This window comes from Cricetulus griseus, assembly GCF_003668045.3.
Source record: "Cricetulus griseus strain 17A/GY chromosome 1 unlocalized genomic scaffold, alternate assembly CriGri-PICRH-1.0 chr1_0, whole genome shotgun sequence".
NCBI classification, from domain to species: Eukaryota; Metazoa; Chordata; class Mammalia; order Rodentia; family Cricetidae; genus Cricetulus; species Cricetulus griseus.
The window spans coordinates 48,018,560-48,038,515 of record NW_023276806.1 but is presented as its reverse complement, the minus strand read 5'-3'; the positions used below and the strand labels follow the sequence as shown (position 1 = coordinate 48,038,515).

Below are 19,956 nucleotides of genomic sequence, written 5' to 3'. Positions count from 1 at the left end.
CCAGGAGATGGTCCTAGATCCATGCACATGGGATAGATATGATCAAAACACATTATGCATCTATGAAATTATTAAACAAAAATTAAAAATATGGAGCAGATATAAAAAAGTAAAGGAATAAAGCAGATAAACTAGGAAAAGGATTTGAAAAAGAAAAGAAAATATAGAAAAATAGAGAATAAGGAGGGATAGTAGGAAGTGAATTAAATCCAGGTGTAATGATACATGTCTGTGATGTCAGCACTTAGGAAGTGGAGGCAGGAGAATAAGAAGTCTAAGGTTATCTTCAGTTGCATAAAAAATTCATGTCAGACCCTGTCTGTCTGTCTGTCTCTGTCTCTGTCTCTCTGTCTCTCTCTGTCTCTCTGTCTCTTTCTCACACACACATACTTTTAAAATCATAAAATGACAGGAAAATAAAAAACACAGGAAAGCATGGAGGCAGACATGAACTGACCCGTAGTTCCCCCAGCACCCTCTGTTAGGAATTCAGTAACAAAATCCTACAGCATAAAATCAGAATGTTCTGTTGTGGTTCTGGAGGACCAATCAAGTGGTCAGCAGGGCTGGCTGCTCCCAGGGTGCTGAGGAGTCTGCTCCAGGTGCCTCTCCTCGACTTGGATAAGGCCATCTTCCCTGTCAGTGCATACTGCCTTCCTTCTTGGTGTGCTATGTCTCTATGTCCAAACTTTCCTTTTATAAGGATAAAGGTCATATTACATCAGATTGATTTTTATCTTCGAAGACCCCATCCAAATAGGACCACAACCTGAGGGAATAGGAGTTAGGGCTTCAACATATTTGAGAGCTACAGTCCAACCCACAATATCCTGGAGCCTCGATGTATACACTGTTGAAACTTTGATGTATTTTTATCCACCCTGTTTTCAATACCTATTTCAATGTGTTCTTTAGTAATCTCAGGGTATTTTTGGTAGCAGCCATACACTTTGCTTATGATAAGGGTCTCTGACAATTGAATTAGAATTCTGTCTTCCGTAAGTTTTTTATTTTTATTTTTTATTTTTCTTTAATGCCTTAGATTACAGTAGTTCCCGTCTCTGGGGAAATTTTCCCATTGGTTACTTTACACTGTAAATAGCACTAAACCCAAGAATACTGTATTTTATCCTATACATACCTACATACATATGATAAAGTTCAATTTATAAATTGAGCATAAGGAGATATCACCAACATTAACACTAAAGTATAACAATTGTAGTAATGTACCCTAATGCAAGTTGCATGACTTTCATCACTTAAGAAAGCATGCATGTTGCCTCTGGCATATCCATATTGCAAACATCACTACTGCTGAACTTTGAGGTCATAATGAAGTAAAGTAAGGGATACTGGAACATACGCACTATGGTAATACTGTAATAGTAGATCTGATAATGGAGACAGCTCCTAAGTGATTATTGGGTAGGTAGATTATACCACAGAGATACCCTGCACAGAGGTGACTCATAACCCTGGAAAGCCAGGTGGAGTTAGATTAAGGGTGATTTCATCGTCTATTCAGATTAGCAAGCAATTTAAAGCACATGAAATGTTTATTTCTGTGACTTTACTTTATTTGAAGCATGGGATACAAAACAATGGACAGAGGGAAGAAACTGTGATTTTTATGTGGAATTGGGGACAAGAAAAGTACTAATATCCATTTTATGTGACTAAAGGAAAATCAAACTGCTGGTGGAAATTATGAAGTATATAGGTATAATTATTTTACCAGCAGTGGAATAAATTTATATTACCAGCAAAATAAATTTAAATAAATCTATCACTTACTTCTAGGTTCGCAGATCAAAAGTGAATAAAATGGGATTCCTTAATGAGTTCAGGCAGATGATAAAAGAAGGAGGACTTTTTTCTCTTTGGCGAGGGAATGGTGTGAATGTTTTTAAAATTGCACCAGAGACAGTACTCAAGATTGGGGCCTATGAGCAGGTAATGTGTTATTGACTATGGGGTTTTAAATTTAATTTTTGAAAAGTTTAGACTTTTGTGAAATAGAATACAAATTATGTAAGCAATAATTGTCAATGTAAATATTACTGATTTTTATTTTCATTTGGTTGCTTTCATGCTTTCTTATTACTTTGAGTGTGTCTAGAGGTTGCACTGTATTATCACAGCAGGTCTGTGACTAGTTCTTTTAAGTTAATTGTCACAGCATAAGAGGTATTCACAAAACAGTTCAGAATTTTTTCTTAGAATAGTTTGAATATTTCCCAGAGATTTCATTCCATTTGTTAATGATCAAGAATTAACCTTCTTATTTAGTGAAGACGAAGTTGAGAAATATGCACCACATTTCAAAAATTTTCAGTCTGATTTAGGATTTTGCTTTTTCTTAAGTAATTTCTTTGAGACAGGACAAATATCAGTTTTCAAATATTGAAATTCATTTGGGTTTCATAAGAATCTAAGGATGCTCTATATGCTTCTCCAGTTTTTTCTCTTTATTGTAAATTTTAGAATAATTCTCTCTTCTTTAAATAAATGTTTACCAAGGGCATTAAATTATTTCTTTTGTAGGGCCTTTTCACATGGTCACAGAGCCTTACTATTTTATGAAAATATAAAAGATTGATGCTATCCTTTCTTAGGCTCAGATGGTTGAAAAACAAGTGGATAGATGAGTAGACACTGGACTCTGAAATGCTTGTCCTTAGAATATACAGCTCTTCCTAAAATGGGGATTTGCCGATTCATTCAACAATATTGTTTTGATCAGCTAGTGTAGACCTCATGTGTTAAAGAATCTTTCCTTTTCTTTTTTCCTTTTATTGTTTTTCTTATTTAATTTTTTCATTTTACATACCAACCCCAGTTTCCCTTCCCTTCCCTTCTCCCCCATCCCGCCCTCATCCATGCCTCAGAAGGGATAAGGCCTTCTGTGGGGAGTCCACAAAGTCTGGCATACCAAGTTGAGGCAGGACTAAGTCCATCATCCCTGCATCAAGGCTGAGCAATGTATCCCACCATAGGGAATGGGCTCCAGAAAGTTAGTGCATGCACCCAGGATAAATCCTGACCCCACTGCCAGGGGCGCCACAGACAGATAAAGCCACATAACTATCACCCATATTCAGAGGGCCTAGCCTGGTCCCATGCAAGTTCCCCAGAGGAGAGTTCAGAGTCCCTGAGCTCCCACTAGCTCTGGTCAGCTGTCTCTGTGGTTTTCCCCATCATGATCTTGACCCCCCACTCCCTTCCTCCTATGATCCCTCCCAAGTCTCTTCAACTGAAGTCCAGGAGCTCAGCCCAGTGCTTGGCTGTGGATCACTGCATTGCTCCCATCACTTCCTGGATGGAGGTGCTATGATGATAATTAGGGTAGTCACTAATCTGATTATAGGGGAAGGCCCATTCAGGCACCCTTCCTGCTATTGCTGGGATTCTTAGCTGGGGTCATCCTTGTGGATTCCTGGGAATTTCCCTAGCACCAGGTTTCTCCCTTAACCCCATAATGGCTTCCTCTAAAAGATATCTCTTTCATTGCTCTCCCTCTCTATCCCTCCCCCTCGACTTGGCAATCTCAGTCTCTCATGTTTCCTTCCCCTCCCCTCTTTTCTACTCCCCCCAGTTTACTCAGGAGATCTCATATAATTCCCCTTCCCAGAGGGATTCCTGTATGTCTCTCTTAGGGTCCTCCTTTTCACTAAGCTTCTCTGGGGTTGTGGATAATAGCCTAGTTATCCTTTGCTTTGTGTAAAGACTTTTTTTTTTCTAAGTGATAGAAATGTAGCAAATTATAACAAACAAAAAAAGATCCCTTTTGTCTTTGTGGATTATAAACGAGAAAACAAAAACAAAAACAACAATGAATGAATGAATGAATGAATGAATGATATGTCAGGTGATGTCAATGGTTACTGGGAAATTGAGGAGAGGAGCTGACGACTCTTTCAAGGAGTTTCACCATGAAAAGCAGAAAGGGATGAAGTGGGAGCTAGAGGGGGAATGACAAAGAGGGGGATTTCGCACAACTGGAATAAGCAATGCTTCTAAGGGGACCCGGTGAGAGGGAATACCACAAGAGACCGAGGGGGGTGTGCAGATAATTGTCCTCTAAAGGAGAAGAGCTGTGCTAGGAGATGGGAGACGGTGCTCAGGAAGGCTTGGCGTTGGCCAGGCCCTTCAATCACAGTCCCAGGAGAAGCACTACTGAGTGGGTACGGCTCTAAGCAGCTTTCTTACAGCTTTCTTCTTAATGCTTCAGTTTCTTTGATAAAAAGGAGAAGCAAAGGCATGTTGGAGGTTTGAGGAAAGAGGAGAAGATATGAAAATCTAAGAGAGTCACAGTATAGATGGAACAAGGAGATGAAACAAGATTGTTGGTAACAAAGGTCAGTTGATGTATCAGGCAGCAGATAGCCCCAGAAAATCCCGGTTACAATATCTTTTGAATTTTGGTGGTTTCTTGTATTTTAGTATTTGTTATATGTCTACATATGAGCTAGATCTTATAGTCTGGGGATAGACGAGAAAAAAAGATATACGTTAACTCTCTCTGCCCTTCCAGATCCACATTCTATCAAAAGTCCATGTTGAAATTCAGGGATGGTTCATCTAAATGAAAATATCAATTTAAAACAAAAACATTGTGCTGCAAACATATAAAAAAGTCATTCTGATGTGTGCTCATGACTGTTACTGGTAATGTCTATACTGTCATTTATGAAGAAAAAGAATATTCTAGACTCTGTGTCATCAGCATGCCACCATCACTACGTAAGGAGACATGCAGTGACATAGAGGACATGCCAGGTAACAGTGTTACTTACCAGGACTTTGACTTCAAATGTCTAGTCTGCAGCCCTCGTGAGCTGGAACAAATCACAGAGAAGCAGCAAAGGGCATCTTTTCCCTATTTTGTGTAACTTCTAATGAGTGACCTATAATAGCCTACTTGACACTTCCTCTCTTTAGGCCCATCCTGCTTCCTGCTGGCCTGTCCAGGGACACATTGCTTTGTACAGGTAACAAGAATGAAGGAATTCAACAAAAGGTGTGAAAAACACTAGCTATTCCTGTCTTTTGTACCTAAAATCCTGTTTTCTTGCTATCTAGAAGCCCCGTCTTTCTGCTAGTTAATTTTCATACTTGTCCAGGTTTTCTCTGAGGCCCACTTTTCTCTTGTCTTATAGTAGAGATCGTTATTGGGGGGTGAGTGTTGAGTGAGGCTAGTAGTTCTTCAGAGACTGTATTTTACAGTTTGAACTCTGTGTAAAGTCCTTATTCCAACATTACGCTTTCTATAATTTCTCTCCACTTAACGTGTCCTGGACACTTACTGTTGGCCACCCGACAATATATGGCTTTGACAGAAAGAGTCTTTTAATTATACCTTAACAAACTGTGCTTTTCCTATATCAATGATGTTCACATTTTCTCTTACATTTTTCTCCTTCTTATGGAAATTCTTTCTAGAATCCATATCTTGCATTTCCTTTTCCAAGAAGTAACTTACTTTAGCATCTTCTCTTCCTGCTCTAGTCTATCAGTTGCTTTTACCACTTAATATAAGTTAGAGTTAGGTTCAGAGGCATGTGACAGAAATCCTCACACAATTTAAGACAGAAATTCATCACTTACTCACACATAGAAATCTGAGGAAAGGCAGTTTACTGAGAGTGCAAAGATGCCCTATAGGTAAAAAGAAATTCAGTCACTTCTGGCTCACTGTCTTCTGTGTTGTAGTCCCCTTTATCATGAGTTTGAGATGGAGCTCCAGCAATCACATCTAACTTCCAGGCAATAACTAGGGAGGGGATCAAAGATGGATACATCCTTCCCATCTAGGACGCTTTCCAAAAGTAATGCAGAATACTTATGCTTTCATGCCATTAGCTTAAACTTAGACAAACAAATAGGTCTAGCTGGAAGGGAATTTAGGACTGTAGTCTTTTGCTGTAAGACAACTAGCTGCAAATGAATTTATTTCTCAGAGTGAAGGGGAGAATGCATATTAGGATACAAATATCAGTCACTGTCAGGTTTTGTCTTTTCCTTTACGATCTGTTTTTAAAATATTTGCTCAGGAAAAAACTTCTTTAGAATAGGGTGTACAAGCTCATTTCCAGAACAGTACCCGTTCACTACTGAATGCCCATGAATGAGCTGCACAGTGTCATTCTGTGGATGTGAAAACACAGACAAGCAAAGATGCACTTGAACTTATTTGTTACTGAGAAAGACAGGAAGATCTTATGACAGCCATGCAAAGAAGTGTGCACGTCATAGACGCATGGAACCTGAAGTACATATGCAGCCATGTTCTAATCATGCTGGGAAATGGTTGAGCAATGTCTAAATAAAATGTTATAAAGCTTAGGCTATAGCAAAATCCACAAGTTCTCTCTCCCCAGGCTCAGTAAACGTACTAGCGAGGTCACAGGGGTCAGCATGTTACTACAGTCTTCATTCCTATGATTTGTTACAACAAAAACACCCAAAGCAAATTTGGCAAAAATAATAGACTGGGTAACTTACAAAGAAAAGCAATTGGCCCCACAGTCCAAGGTCAAAGGGATGCTAACCGTCTGGAAACCTTAAGGTTGCACAAATTTGTGTAGTTTCTCTGATTAGAACTTGTAATACTACATTGAGCAGAAATGGTGAGAATGGTTTTTTTTTTTTTTTTTTTTTTTTTTTTTTTTTTTTTTTTTTTTTTTTTGTCTCATCTTGGGCCTTGGAGGGGAAGCTTTTACTTTCCGCCATCGATTATGAGGTTCATCTTAGTCTGTCTACATCCAGTTTATGTTCCTATAACAAGTGTAGACAGTGGGTAACTTATAAAGAAAAGAGGTTTCTTTCCAAAACGTCTAGAGGCTATGAAGTCCAAGGCTATTAACCCTTCGAGAGCCTTCAAGCTATGTAATCCTATGGTGGAAGATGGAAGTTCAAAAGAATGCCAAGAAGCAAGAGAGGCTACCTAGCTTCATGACAACTTGCTTTAGTGATCTCTGACCCACTCCTGTGATAACTAGGTTATCACTTCTTATGGGCCCTGCCTTTTATTTATGTTAATAAAGTTACAGTGGTGTGATGCTTAGTTTTAGGGCAGCTTGACCCAATTTAGGATCATCTAGGAAGAGTGTCTCCAGGAGAGACTATCCAGACTGGGTTGTCTATGAGCAACCTGTGGGGGTTTGTCTTGATTACCTTAATCAGTGTGGGAAGACTCAGTCTGAAAATGTGGCAGCACTATTTAAGAGTAGAGAAAGCTAACCAAGTACTAAGCATGAATGCATTTTTTTCCCTCTCTTTCTGATCTTCTGTGGATTTTACTTGCTGCTTCAAGCTCCTGCTGTTTTGACTTCCCTGCCATGATGGTCTGTATCCTGAAACCATGAACTGAAATAAACTTTCTCCATTCGGTTGCTTCTTATCACAGCAATAGAAATAAGACTAGAACAAATGGCAATTAAATTCCAACATGAGTGGATGGGGAACTACTCAAGCCACAGAGTTAGCTGAGGGCTTTTTCTGTTTGACCTTTATTGAATGGAGAAAAGTTTCTCTTATACATTTTGAAAAAAAAATTCCCAGAGTGTTAATCATGAACGAATGCAACTGTGTTCAGTGCTTTTTCTATTTAGATGATAATGTATTTTCCTTTTATTTAAGTGTTATACTGCATTGATATATGTGAGTATACTGAACCTTTGTCTTTTATAAATACCATTTCATCCTAGCATCTGATCCTTTAAGTGTGCTCTTAAGTTTGGTTTGCTAGTGTTTTATTGAACATTGGCCTCTTGTTTTGTTTTATTATGTGTTTGGCTTGGAATCAGTGTGATGCTGGCCTCCTAAAGTGAATTTAGGAGTATTCTTTTCATTATTTCTTTTTTAAGAGTGGATAGAGGATGACATCAGCTATTTAAATTAATGCCATCTGACCATTGGTTTTCTTTTGTTTGGAGATTTTTGATTGGCAATCCTGCCTCCTATTTTGTCATTGGTCTGTATGGGTTTTCTGTTTCTTCTTATTTCAGGTAGTGACTTTATTTTTGGGGAAAAGGTAATGTTTATTGGCATATAATTCTTCATACTAGTGTCTTATAATTATTTTTTACTTCTGTGATACCCACTGTAATATTCCCTTTTCACTTCTGATTTTAGTTTTTTAAAAGGCTTGTACTACCCTCCTCAATTTTCAAAACTTTGAGATGGAATCTTGCTATGTTTTGAAGGCTTTCTCAGCCTTTGAGTAGCTGGGATTATAGGCATGTACCTCCATATTCAGCTACACGGCTCCTTTTATAATGGCACTGATCTCTTAGCAACTTTTCCTTTCCTGCAGTCAGTAGATTTTCTAAATCTTTCCACTCTGCTTACCACCCTCACCCCATTCCAGTTCTTATGGCATATTTGGCTAAAAGTGGCCATTGCAGGCTGCAGCCTGAATGCTACACTGCTTTGGAATTTTCTCTGCCAAGTAAATTATTCTGTCACTTTTAAAGTCTGACTTGCAAAAGCCCAGGGCACAAACAACGTGCATCCTAATATTTTTTACATATGTATGCCTGCATGTGTGTACTGTGTGCATGCCTACTGCCTACAGAGGTCAGAAGACAGTGCTAGATTCCCTGGAAGTTAAGAATGGTTATAAGCACCCAAACAGGTGCTGGGAACTGAACCCAGGTCCTCTCCAAGAACAGAACGTGCTCTTAACCACTGAATCATCTCTCTACTTCCACCCTAATTCTTGTATCTGATTAACAAGGGTGGCCTGTGAGCTAATTCCCAAGAGTCCTCAGAAGCTTCACTGTCCTAGTCTTTGTAACTAAAGAGCTTGCCATGTTGTTTCTAATTATTGAGTCAGCAAACACACTGTCATTATGTATATAGCAGGATACTGAAATACATAAAAACACTACTCCTGATTATATTATTTGTATGCGCTATATGACACATCCATGAGTAGACTTAAGTAATTTAACGTAGCTATTAGATTATTCCTTAGAAAAATAAAAGAAAAAGCTGAATAGAGAGGTTTAACTTATCTATTACATGGAAACTAAAATTTAGCACTGTACTAGGTTGTGTAGGGGAAGCTGTAGCCACGCCTTCTTAGGGGCTGGCTACAAGAGTACCTGAGGGCTTGTGAGGGCGTGGTCAGAGTGAGTAGGGGGACTGCGTTTTTCGGTTTCGGTTTCTCTTTGCTTCTTGCTGTACAGACTACCACCGGCTGGCTGGTTCGCTCTGTAAGTAAGGCTTTTCCCTATTAAATACCCTTATATTTCTACCTGACTCCGTATTGGTAATTACTTACTATAAGGTTGTGCTCATATTCAGCACCTGATATATATTTTAATATAATTTTATACTTTTAGTTACTATTTTAAAGCTTGAAAGGCATATATTTCAATAATACTATACATATTTTTATTTATACAGTATAAGAAATTTCTTAGTTTTGATGATGCTAATTTAGGAGTTCTTCAACGATTTATAGCTGGTTCCATGGCTGGTGTGACTTCCCAAACCTGTATCTATCCCATGGAGGTATGTATTATTATAACATTTTATTTAAAATCATGCTTTAAATGTAACTAACAATCAGAAATGGCTTCCAGATTATTATTATTATTATTATAACCTTGTAAGATTTGAATCTTGTATAAAGTGTCAGTCTTAATACCCTTTGTTATTGTTTAAAACAAATGGTGTTGTAGACAAAGAAAATACATTAATCTATTTAGTCACTTGGTAGGCAAATATGAATTGTATGTATGCTAAACTTAAGATACTGTACTAGGTACCATGTACGATCCAAGGGAGACTTAGATGGGGATTTTGATCATGTATTCCGTAATCTATAAGGGAAAACAAAACATATACATCAATATCAATGACCCCAAATTGAAAAAAGTTGTAAAGATAGCTCAACATACAGTGCTATGGAAATTTAAAGGGTGGAATTTATTTATTTGTAGTTCAGAATTCCATGAAAGACATGGATAGAATGTGTGATCACAGCATAGGCTTTGATCATGAGGGATTATGAAGAAAGGCACCTTCGGTGGAGACAGATGTTGAACAGAGGAAAGGAAGTTTTAATAAGTAGACACTTAGTTTTAGACTTTGGGGAGTTTTTATTGTTGTTTGTGTTTGATTATTTAAGACAGTATCTCACTGTGCAGCCCAAGTTGGCCTGGAAGTCACTATTCAGCCCAGGCGAACATCGAATTTGTGGTAATTCCCTACTCTTGCTCTCCTGAGTGTTGAGATTACAGGAATAAGCCACCAGGGATCCTATGATTTCTATAAAATTTGTAAGCAGATGTAACAGACCTCACTAGATTGCTCCACAAGTCAGGTATATCTATCTAATCAGTATGTCCTTATTACTTTGCTTCACACCTAGGTGATAAAGACCAGGCTAATTTTAGGTAAAACAGGCGAGTATTCTGGGATTCTCGACTGTTGCAGAAAGCTTCTGAAAACAGAGGGCATTCAGGTCTTCTGCAAAGGCTATATTCCCAACCTGATTGGCATCATTCCATATGCAGGTGTAGATCTTGCCATCTTTGAGGTGAGCTCATTCTCAAAGTATGACATTGTGCATTGTATTTGACAATATGACACAAGAGATATAGATACAGTTTTGCATGAAATAGCTTCTGATCAAGAATCAGATTGAGTGTTCTCATTTGCCTTTCTCTTAGATATCTAGTAATCTAATCATTTTTGTTTTTGTTTGTTCTTTGTAACTTATTCCTTGGCTGTGATGACTATAGACATAACTTCTGAGACAATAGTAAGTTTTAGCTCTGGATGTACATCAGAATCACCTACTTGTAGATCTTTTAAAAAGTAGACCCCCTTGGCCATATCCCAAGTATTCTGATTTAATTATCCCAGGAAGGCGTGGTGTAGTTGGAATTTACCTTGGGCCACCAACCAGCTCCCAAATAAAGACATGGAGACTGATTATTAATTAGGAATGCTTGGTCTTAGCTTAGACTTGTCTCACTAGCTCTTTTAACTTAATTTAACCTGTTTCTGTTTATCTATATTTTGTCTTGGGGCGTTTTATCTTTCTTTCATTCTGTATGTTCTACTTTCCTGCTTCCTCCATGTCTGTCTGTCTGGCCCTGGGTGTCTCCCTGGAATCTCTTCCTCTTTCCCAAGACTAAATTCCTCCTACTTACTCTACCTGCCCAGAAGTCCCACCTATACCTCCTCACTGGCTGTTGGCCATTCAGAGTTTTATTAGACCAATCAGGTGCCTTAGTCAGGCAAGGTAAAATAGCAACACATCTTTACATAATTAAACAAATGCAACACATCTTTACATAGCTAAACAAATTTTCTACAACATAAACAAATGTAACACATCTTTACTTAGTTAAACAAATGCAGCACATTTTTGCATAGTTAAACAAATATTTTGCAATGGCCAGGCATTCAGATTTCCTAACTTCCCAGAAGACTCTGATGCACAGGTAAGGTTGAGAAAACAGAGCTATTCTGTCATGGTTATGAAGATTAGAATCAAGGAAAGGAATAAACCTGGACTAAAGATGAGAGCCAGCCTAGGAGTGAAACCCTGGCAATGCAATGTTATCGGACAAGCTCACAGGAATTTCATAGTCATGACCATGATCATGGCCTGCATCTGTCGCAGGACAGATTTGACATTGGCATAAAATGGATTTGCTTTAATTCCTGTGAGAATATCCAGATTTTTTGCTCTGGTTTTTAAAACCAAAACAATCAAAGGAAAACAAAAACAAAGCCAGGCAAAAACACACAAGAAGAGTAGATAGACATGCAAATGCAGAGTGTGAAGTTCAGGTGCTAAACTTTATTCAAAGTCTCTCTTCTCCACCAGCTTCTGAAGAATTACTGGCTGGACCACTACTCAGTAAACTCGGTGAACCCTGGGATATCGATCCTTCTGGGCTGCAGCACACTGTCACACACTTGTGGCCAGTTAGCCAGCTTCCCCATGAACCTTGTTAGAAATCGCATGCAGGCAGGTGAGGTTTTTATTTTCTTAGTTTAGTTAAGTTACTAAGGTAAAAAATAGTTTTAAATAAGTATGAATATTTTAAAAGCAGAAAACCCATAGAATTGATAAGGGAAAAGCTAACTGATTTAAAACACTAGATCTGAATTTATTATTATTATGTTTTTAAAGATTTATTTATTTTGTTTTATGTGTTGGAGTGTGTGGCCTGCATGTTATCTACATGTACTAAATAAATGCAGTGCCTAAAGCAGCCAGAACGGGCAATAGACCTCTAGGAGCTGGAGTTAAAGATGGTCATGTGCCTGCCTCTCTGTGAGTCCTGGGAATGAACCAGGGTCCTCTGGAAAAGCAACAAATGTTGTTAACCACTGAGCCATCTCTCCTGGAACCTTTTGTAAATTTTAAATGTTTTTCCCCTCCAAAGTTCTGTGTGGGGCTTCCACGTTTGCTCCAGTTACTGATGATCTCTTTAAGAAGCTTTTAATCAGAAGTGCCATGCAGAACCATGGAAAAGGTTTCTTTCTTTAAATCAAACCACGTTTGCTCCAGTTACTGATGATCTCTTTAAGAAGCTTTTAATCAGAAGTGCCATGCAAACCATGGAAAAGGTTTTTTTCTTTAAATCAAACCAACAGCTGATGCACAGAGGCAAGTTACTCTTCTTGGTTTTGCTGTCACTGTCGTAAACTGCTTTGGGACTCTGTACTTCAATTGACTCAGGGAGGTGATATTTAATCTTGTGTGTTTGTTCTTGGTGAAATGTTCGGGATTTAGATTTTAACAAATGAAAAATAAATCACTTTTCAAAGATGAAAACAAGCACACAATGGGGTACCAAAGTGGGTAACATGCTTTTTCTTTTTCTTTCTCCTGGTCTTTCTCAGTTAGGCTTTGGATTCAATTTCATTGCAATTGAGATGGAGAATTTCTATGTCCAGTATCATTCATGCCTTCTTCTATTAAACTATCCTCCAGTTCCACTTCCAAATGCTTCAGTGAAGTCTCTGATGAAAGATTTGCAAGTTGTTCAAGGGAACTTTCCGCAGTGATGAAATCATCTATATCTGTACTGCCCAGTATAGTAGCCACTGATGACATTTGAAATGTTCTAATATGACTGAAGGCAGAAATTTAATTTAATTTTAATTAAATAGCCACATGTATAGTTACTACCCTATTGAGTAATGTAGGATCATTCTATATATAAGTATCCTCTGAAATGATTTCAACTTCTATAAATTCTCATTATCTTTGGGCTAGATTAATATGCAAATATTAAATATTGAATTATTCTGTTTTTTAAATTTATAGCTACTCGGAAAAAGGAAACCATACATATGCTGCAGCTCATTAAAGAAATATACATTAAAGAAGGAAAGACGGGATTTTTCAAGGGTCTCGCCCCTAACATCATCAAGGTGCTTCCAGCAGTGGGCATTGGCTGTGTGGCTTATGAGATAGTGAAATTGCCTTTTGGGTTAACCTAGAAGTGGAATATCAAACTGCTGCACTGCTATTATCACTAAGGTATAAGATAACCCTGGCTATAAGATGATCTTACTCTTTCCTAAAAGGAAAGAAATATCAACTACTTGTAAAATTACTTTGTCTTTATTTACTATAAAATATACAAATTAAACTATAGTTTTGGTAGAGTTCTTTAATAATTTCAAATTCTTTATTATCCCCAGAATTCTTATTTTACATTTCCTGTTAGCTTCTGCTTAAAAATAAAACTAGATTTTGATTGGGTGCTAATAGAAAATACAACCTCATTAGAAAACATTTGGTAAGGTACAAGAGAGTTTTTTGCTAGCATTCTTTTTTTTTTTTTTTAAAGATTAAGGTTGAACAAGTTTTACACAGTAAAGCAAAAATCAGTGCATTAAATTTGACATTACAGATAATCTCTTCAGCAAAAAGGATAATCCTCTTCATGATTCCTTCTAGACTGTTATGGTTTGTCACTTCCCTTGCTAGTCCTGTATCCCCTTCAGTGTCTGGGCAACCCATCCTTCTCACCTACCTCCACTCCAAGATGGTTTTACCTTTCTAGACATCTTTGTAGATATGAATGGCATCCCTTGCCTAGGCTGGGGAGTTCCTGGATACATGCTTTCCACAAACCTAGAGAATGATTTGCTCAGGGCAGCAGCTTCTTTTTCACTCCATTGTAAGAAGTGTTGGCAAACATTCTTAATTCTATCCCCTTGTGTCTTCAAAAGCCCCTACTCATTTCTACTGTTGCTGGGGCTAGAGACGGGGCAGCTGTCTCCTCCTGAGAGGGTGGCAGGGCTAAGTGTGTGACTTAGAGCAGATTATCTCCAAAGTTCCTCTTCCGAGTCATTGCATTTTATTTTCGGTGTGACTGGGAGCTTCAGGGGGTCATAAAATTGATGGAGCAATAATGCTATTATGGCCTTATATTTCACTTTTAAATAAGATGTCTATTGTCAGAACTCTGTTAATAGTTACTTAGTTCTGTATTAAACTTTTACTTCATTAGCAAGTATCAATTGTACAAAATGAATAGATTCACTGTGTCATTTTCATACATTATGCTATGAACTTTGATCACATTCAACAATAAACTCAGTTTAAAAATGACCAAAGGATTTGGGTAGACATTTTCCCAAAGAAAATATACAAATGATGCAAATAAGCAAAGAAAAGCTGCTTGACATTCCTGACTACAGGGAAAGAAAATTAAAACGTAGATGAAATCCCATTTGACACCACCGTGATGCCTATTATTGAAAGCAGCAAGTTCTGATGAGGATGTGGGAAACTGGAGCCCTATGCACTGCTGATGGGGCACAGTGCTGCTGCCATGGAGAACATCTCCTCAGGAGATCTCTCTCATCACCAAAAAGAAGAATGAGCCTGCATCCTGCAGCTTACTACATTCAAAAACAATTCAAAGCAGGGGCTCAAGGAGCTACTTGCTCATCTATGCTCATGGCAGCAATGCTTGCAATAACCAAAGTGTGCAAGCACCATCTAAAGGTGAGTAAACTGTGGTACATGCATATAATGGGATGCTATTTCTCTTTTAAAAGAAAATCCTGATACATGTTATGATATGGATGAATCTGGAGGATATTATATTAAGTGAGATAAACTCCTTACAAAGTATAAACACTGTATATTCACTTATATAAGGTACCAAGAGTGACTAGATTCACGGAGGCAGGAGGAATGGTGGCTGCCAGTGGCTTGGGAGGGAGAGGTGGCAACTGGAGTTAGAAATGGTTGTAAGCGGCCATGTGGGTGCTGGGTACCAACCAAACTCAGGTCCTCTGGAAGAGTGAACTGTGCTTTTAACTGCTAAGCTGTATCTCCAGCCCCTGACCCAAATTTTGCATGGCCTTTGGAGGGAGCACATTGTTTTCTGTCTCCCTGGATTAGCTCCACTAACACAGGGACTTTAGCTAGTTTCTTCACTGTTGTCTCTCCTACTTGGAGGTCTTTGGGTGGCACACAGCAGGCATTCAATGAATATTTACTAGTTGAATGAGCAACATACATGGGAGGGGACATCTGTTTACACTTGTTTTATATTCAGTACAGGGCAAGGGTTTTTATACCACCTCTTGTTACCAGTCTTTTTCCAACCCTAATTATAGCCCTTTCTTCTTAGAATGTTATTTTTACATAGTACCTTACTCTCTAAGATGATTCTAAGGGAAGTAGTTTATATAAAATAATTAATGTTATTGTAGTTTTTCTCTCACCTTTTGTGTGTTCTTGTGTGTGTTCACATGCGTAGGTGTGCATGTGTGTAGGTCAGAGGTCAACATTAGGTATCTTTCTTAATCACTCCCCACCATATTTAAATTTTATGAGAGAGAGAGAGAGAGAGGGAGAGAGAGAGAGAGAGAGAGAGAGAGAGAGAGAGAGAGTGTGTGTGTGTGTGTGTGTGTGTGTGTGTAAGTGCCAAGGCTTGTGTGTGGAGGTTAGAGGTCACTTGCTGGGGGTCAGTGCTTTCTTCTCACCCTGTGTGTCCCAAGGATTGAACTCAGATCATCAGGATTAAAGATACAATAGGTATCTTTACTTGCTGAACCATCTCCAGGGCCCTCCACCTTATTTTTTGAGACAGTCTCTCATAAACCCGGAGCTTGCATATTCAGGCAAGATTGGCTGAGTAGCAAACCCCAGAGATAGTCTGTTTTTGCCTTCACAGCACTGGGATTATAGGTGTGCACTGCCATGTTATTTATTTACTTATTTATTGATGTGGGTGTCAGGGGATTGAATTCAGGTCCTCCTGCTTAGAAAGCAAACATTTTACTGACTGAGACATCTTCCCAGCAATCCTCACCCCTAATCCTGGACTGCACTGTAACTGAATGTGTTATTAATCTATCTTCTAAAGCAACAAAACTTCCTGGGAGCCTTGCTTTCAATAGCTAAACATGTATCACTGTCCTGTGCTGTAATAGAACTAACTCTAGCTAAGAGTTTTTCATTTTTCTCCAGTCTGTGGTCACCTCTGTCATTGTTCCTGGCTCAAGCATTCCTAACTACTCCCAGTGACCCTTTGAACTTTATTTGCTTTGAACTTTCTCTCTCCCACTGGAAAGCAGGGAGGCAGGTTTGACAGTTAAAGTAAACAAAACTGAGCATGTCTCTGAGTAAGGATGGAGATGGTGGCTGCAGTACACCACATCCTCAGAATCATCCTCCTAGACTGGGTGTAGGTAGCTTCTGTGTCTACAAGGAGAAACACAGTCAAGCTTTGTCACAGAACAGGGTGTCTTAAAGAGAATGTTTTATACTGGGCAAGTCTGGAACCTGTGCAAGCTTTGTCAAAATATACTCCATAGGTGGGTAAGAAAATATTAGTCATTGCATGTCCATTCTGTACATCAAGCCTTTCCTTCCATGCTCATGTGGAATATTTCCAACATAAAAATGAAGACATGTATTTGGAAAGTTTAGTTTATCCTTCATGGCCGATAGAAGATTCATGAAGGTTAAATTATACAGAGGCTTAGTGAAACCAATGCTGACTTAATTCACTCTGTGATATTAGGCAAAGGATGGATCACATGACATACCCTCAGCGTGCCATTTCCTTTTCCCTCAGACTCTGGGTATATAGAACAACCTCTGCCTTCACTCATCTCTTCCTGCTAGCTTCTTAGCCACACCATAGGAAACTGTATGGGAGAGAATTCAGGGAGATATGTTCTCTGCTGTAACCTCATGATCATCTAAGTGAACACCAGTGATCAGTGTTTCTTCCTTCTCTCGTCATCTGGATGGCTTTTACTATACCACATTGCCGACCTCATGGAAGTATTATATAAACCTTGGGGTTTTTTTCATTTTGGTCATAAGGAGCTGGTTTTACTTAGTTTGCTTCTGCAAAGGAAAATGTGTTATAAGTAAACCCATATTAGAAGGAGAGGAATTTCTTTTTGTTTTGTTTTTAAGAGTATTGAGGCTTTGTTCACTTCAAAAGCCAATTTGCAAAATTTGCAAGCCCATGCAGCATAGGGAAGAAGCAGCCCGTGTATTCCCATTCACAGATCCCATCCAAATGTAACTTGCTCTCCAAATGATATCCTTTCAAGCCACATGCTGAACTTCTCTTATTTCTGGTCTTCTTCAACTAAGAACAACCAAGTCTTTCCTCGACTTTCATTATCTTTACAAATCTAAAGGTTACAGACTGGAGAACATTCTGTTTTGGTTTATCTGTTTTGCATTCAGGTGGTTCTCCTGAATCAGGCACCCTGCTCTACCACCTTTGATTCCTACTGTACGGCTTGTGTCACTAAGACCTGTCTGGTGGCTCTTGTAAGGAAGGTGGGAAAGAAAAAGGAAGTGAGAGGGAAGTAAAGAGGGAAGCATAAATGATTGGAGATGGAGAGAAGAAGGGAGTAACCAAAGGACTGAGGAAGCATAGCAGGAAGAGGGGCCATCAGTATTTTATACATAAAGTAGAAATATGCCAAATTGATCCATTGTCTATGATTATTGTTAATAAAAAGACTCAAATTATTTACACTAGAAGTACAGTTTTCAGGACATAATTCAAATGTTGAAACACTGAAGTTTTGACACAGCTTTTAAAATAATTTTCAAAATGCTGAGGCATGATTTTAAAGCCAGTTATAATTCTATTATTTTAAAACAATTAGAATTACTTTAAAATGTGAATTATTCACGTGAGTTAGTAATGGTGGTGGTTTTAGCAATTTAGTGCCATGTTTTTATAATTGAGAATTATTTTCATTCATTTGGGGCATGGGATGGGTTGGTAGATAGTCCGGGCAAGAGACAGAATTTATTCACCTTTTAACCTGGACTTCTGACTCCTAAATGACCCAGAGAATATGATAGAATTTCCAGTGTGATATGAATGAGCCTAAACCCAAAATGATCACTTCCTCACTACAGTGCTAAGGTACCCAGGTTCATATTTCACTTCATGATAAAATCACCCCCTTTCCTGTGATGAGTGCAGCTGTATAGACATGTGGTAGAACTGGTCTTCGTGGAGTGGCTGACAATTTGTCTTTATCAGGGCAATTAGTAGCTGTTAATAAAAAGAGCAAACATCTTTACCTGATGTAACTGTGAGGCTCTAGAGTGCTCATTCAAGCAGATCCACTATCACTCCAAGGAAACCAAGATAGGTGCTGAAGTCTTCAAGGATCAAAACTGATGAGGTCAAAAAAGTCCACTGTTTCCTTGGAAATGAAGGGCACGAGAAGGCCAGAAGCCTTTTAAAGCAAAAGTGCTGTTAGACTGATAGCCAGACATTTTTCCTGACCACAGAAATGAATCACATAAAACAAATATGAGCCCAGGGTTTTCTGTGTGGTCTTTGTGGGAGCCCTTGTCCCAGGGGGCTTTACCAAGGGACATAGACAGGAAAGGGAACCCCTCTCATGGAGATGTCTGAAGTCAGTGGACATTTCTTCTCCTATGTGGAAACTTGCTAAGACTGCTATCTGTGTGCCAGCCATCCTTCACCATCATAGCAAATAGTGGGGATACTCAGTTTATAAGTGGGGAAAGGTTCTCCTGGGCTTAAGGTTTCACATGACCCTACTGCTTATAGGGGGCATGTGGGGATGGGGGGGACTGTGTGTGCGTGCTAGATGACAACAGTGGGGAGTGCGGGTGGAATACAACCTCTCACCTCATGGTTGGGAAGGAAGAAACAGAGACTGGGATTTATAGCCCCCATGGTACAGTTCTCCTCAACTAGCCTGAAGACCCCACAGTAGGTCATACTTCTAAAAGTCTGTACCCCATCTCCACTGTGCTAAGCTTAGGTCCAAGGATTTAACATGGGCCTTTTGAGGGTGTCCTGTTGATTGAGTTTCTTTCCAGCCTGGTCCCACAGCCAATTAGCTCCAAATAGACACAAATACTTAATATTAATTTATAAACTGTTGGTCGATGGCAAGGGCTTCTTACTGGCTAGCTCTCTCTTAATTATTAACCCATAACTATTTCTACATGGCCCTGTCCTACCAGAGAATTCCTGGAGCATCCGTTCTTCCCAGACTTTACATGGAGTCTTCCTCGAGGCCTCTCTCTGCCTCCCTCTCCTCACCCAGCCTTCTCCTGGTCTGGTAGTCCCACCTATCCTTCCTGCCTGCTATTGGCCAATCAGTGTTTTATTCATCAACCAATAAGAGAAACAATTATACAGAAGGACATCCCCCAGCAGCATCCATATCCAAACTAAGCAATTGTGTACGGAGTTTCTCAATCCATTGAACATATATTTGTAAAACAGTAAAACTTATCCCCAGATGATTAGAAGATAGCCCTAAGTTTTTTATTAGATTTGGCAAACAATAAGTGGATAGAATTTCTGAAACTTCCCAATGTCTCATTTGCCTCATGGCACTCATTTGTTTTCTTCCTCCCAACCACTCACTGCTCTTGTTTCATTGTTACTCTTTGAAGAAGGTTAAAGGAAGTCCACG

The 19,956-nt window shown here is 38.9% G+C and overlaps 1 protein-coding gene across 1 annotated transcript in view; it reads left to right on the top strand.

The window, feature by feature from the left end:
* LOC100753868 (calcium-binding mitochondrial carrier protein SCaMC-1) overlaps window positions 1–13,485 on the top strand; it is a 42,597-nt gene extending 29,112 nt beyond the window's left edge. Inside the window, exons 6-10 of the mRNA XM_035451919.1 lie at window positions 1,804–1,956; window positions 9,418–9,525; window positions 10,388–10,555; window positions 11,858–12,005; window positions 13,310–13,485. Coding sequence (XP_035307810.1) covers window positions 1,804–1,956; window positions 9,418–9,525; window positions 10,388–10,555; window positions 11,858–12,005; window positions 13,310–13,485 — 753 coding nt within the window. The remainder of the gene's footprint in view (window positions 1–1,803; window positions 1,957–9,417; window positions 9,526–10,387; window positions 10,556–11,857; window positions 12,006–13,309) is intronic.
* The last annotated feature ends 6,471 nt before the right edge of the window (window positions 13,486–19,956 follow it).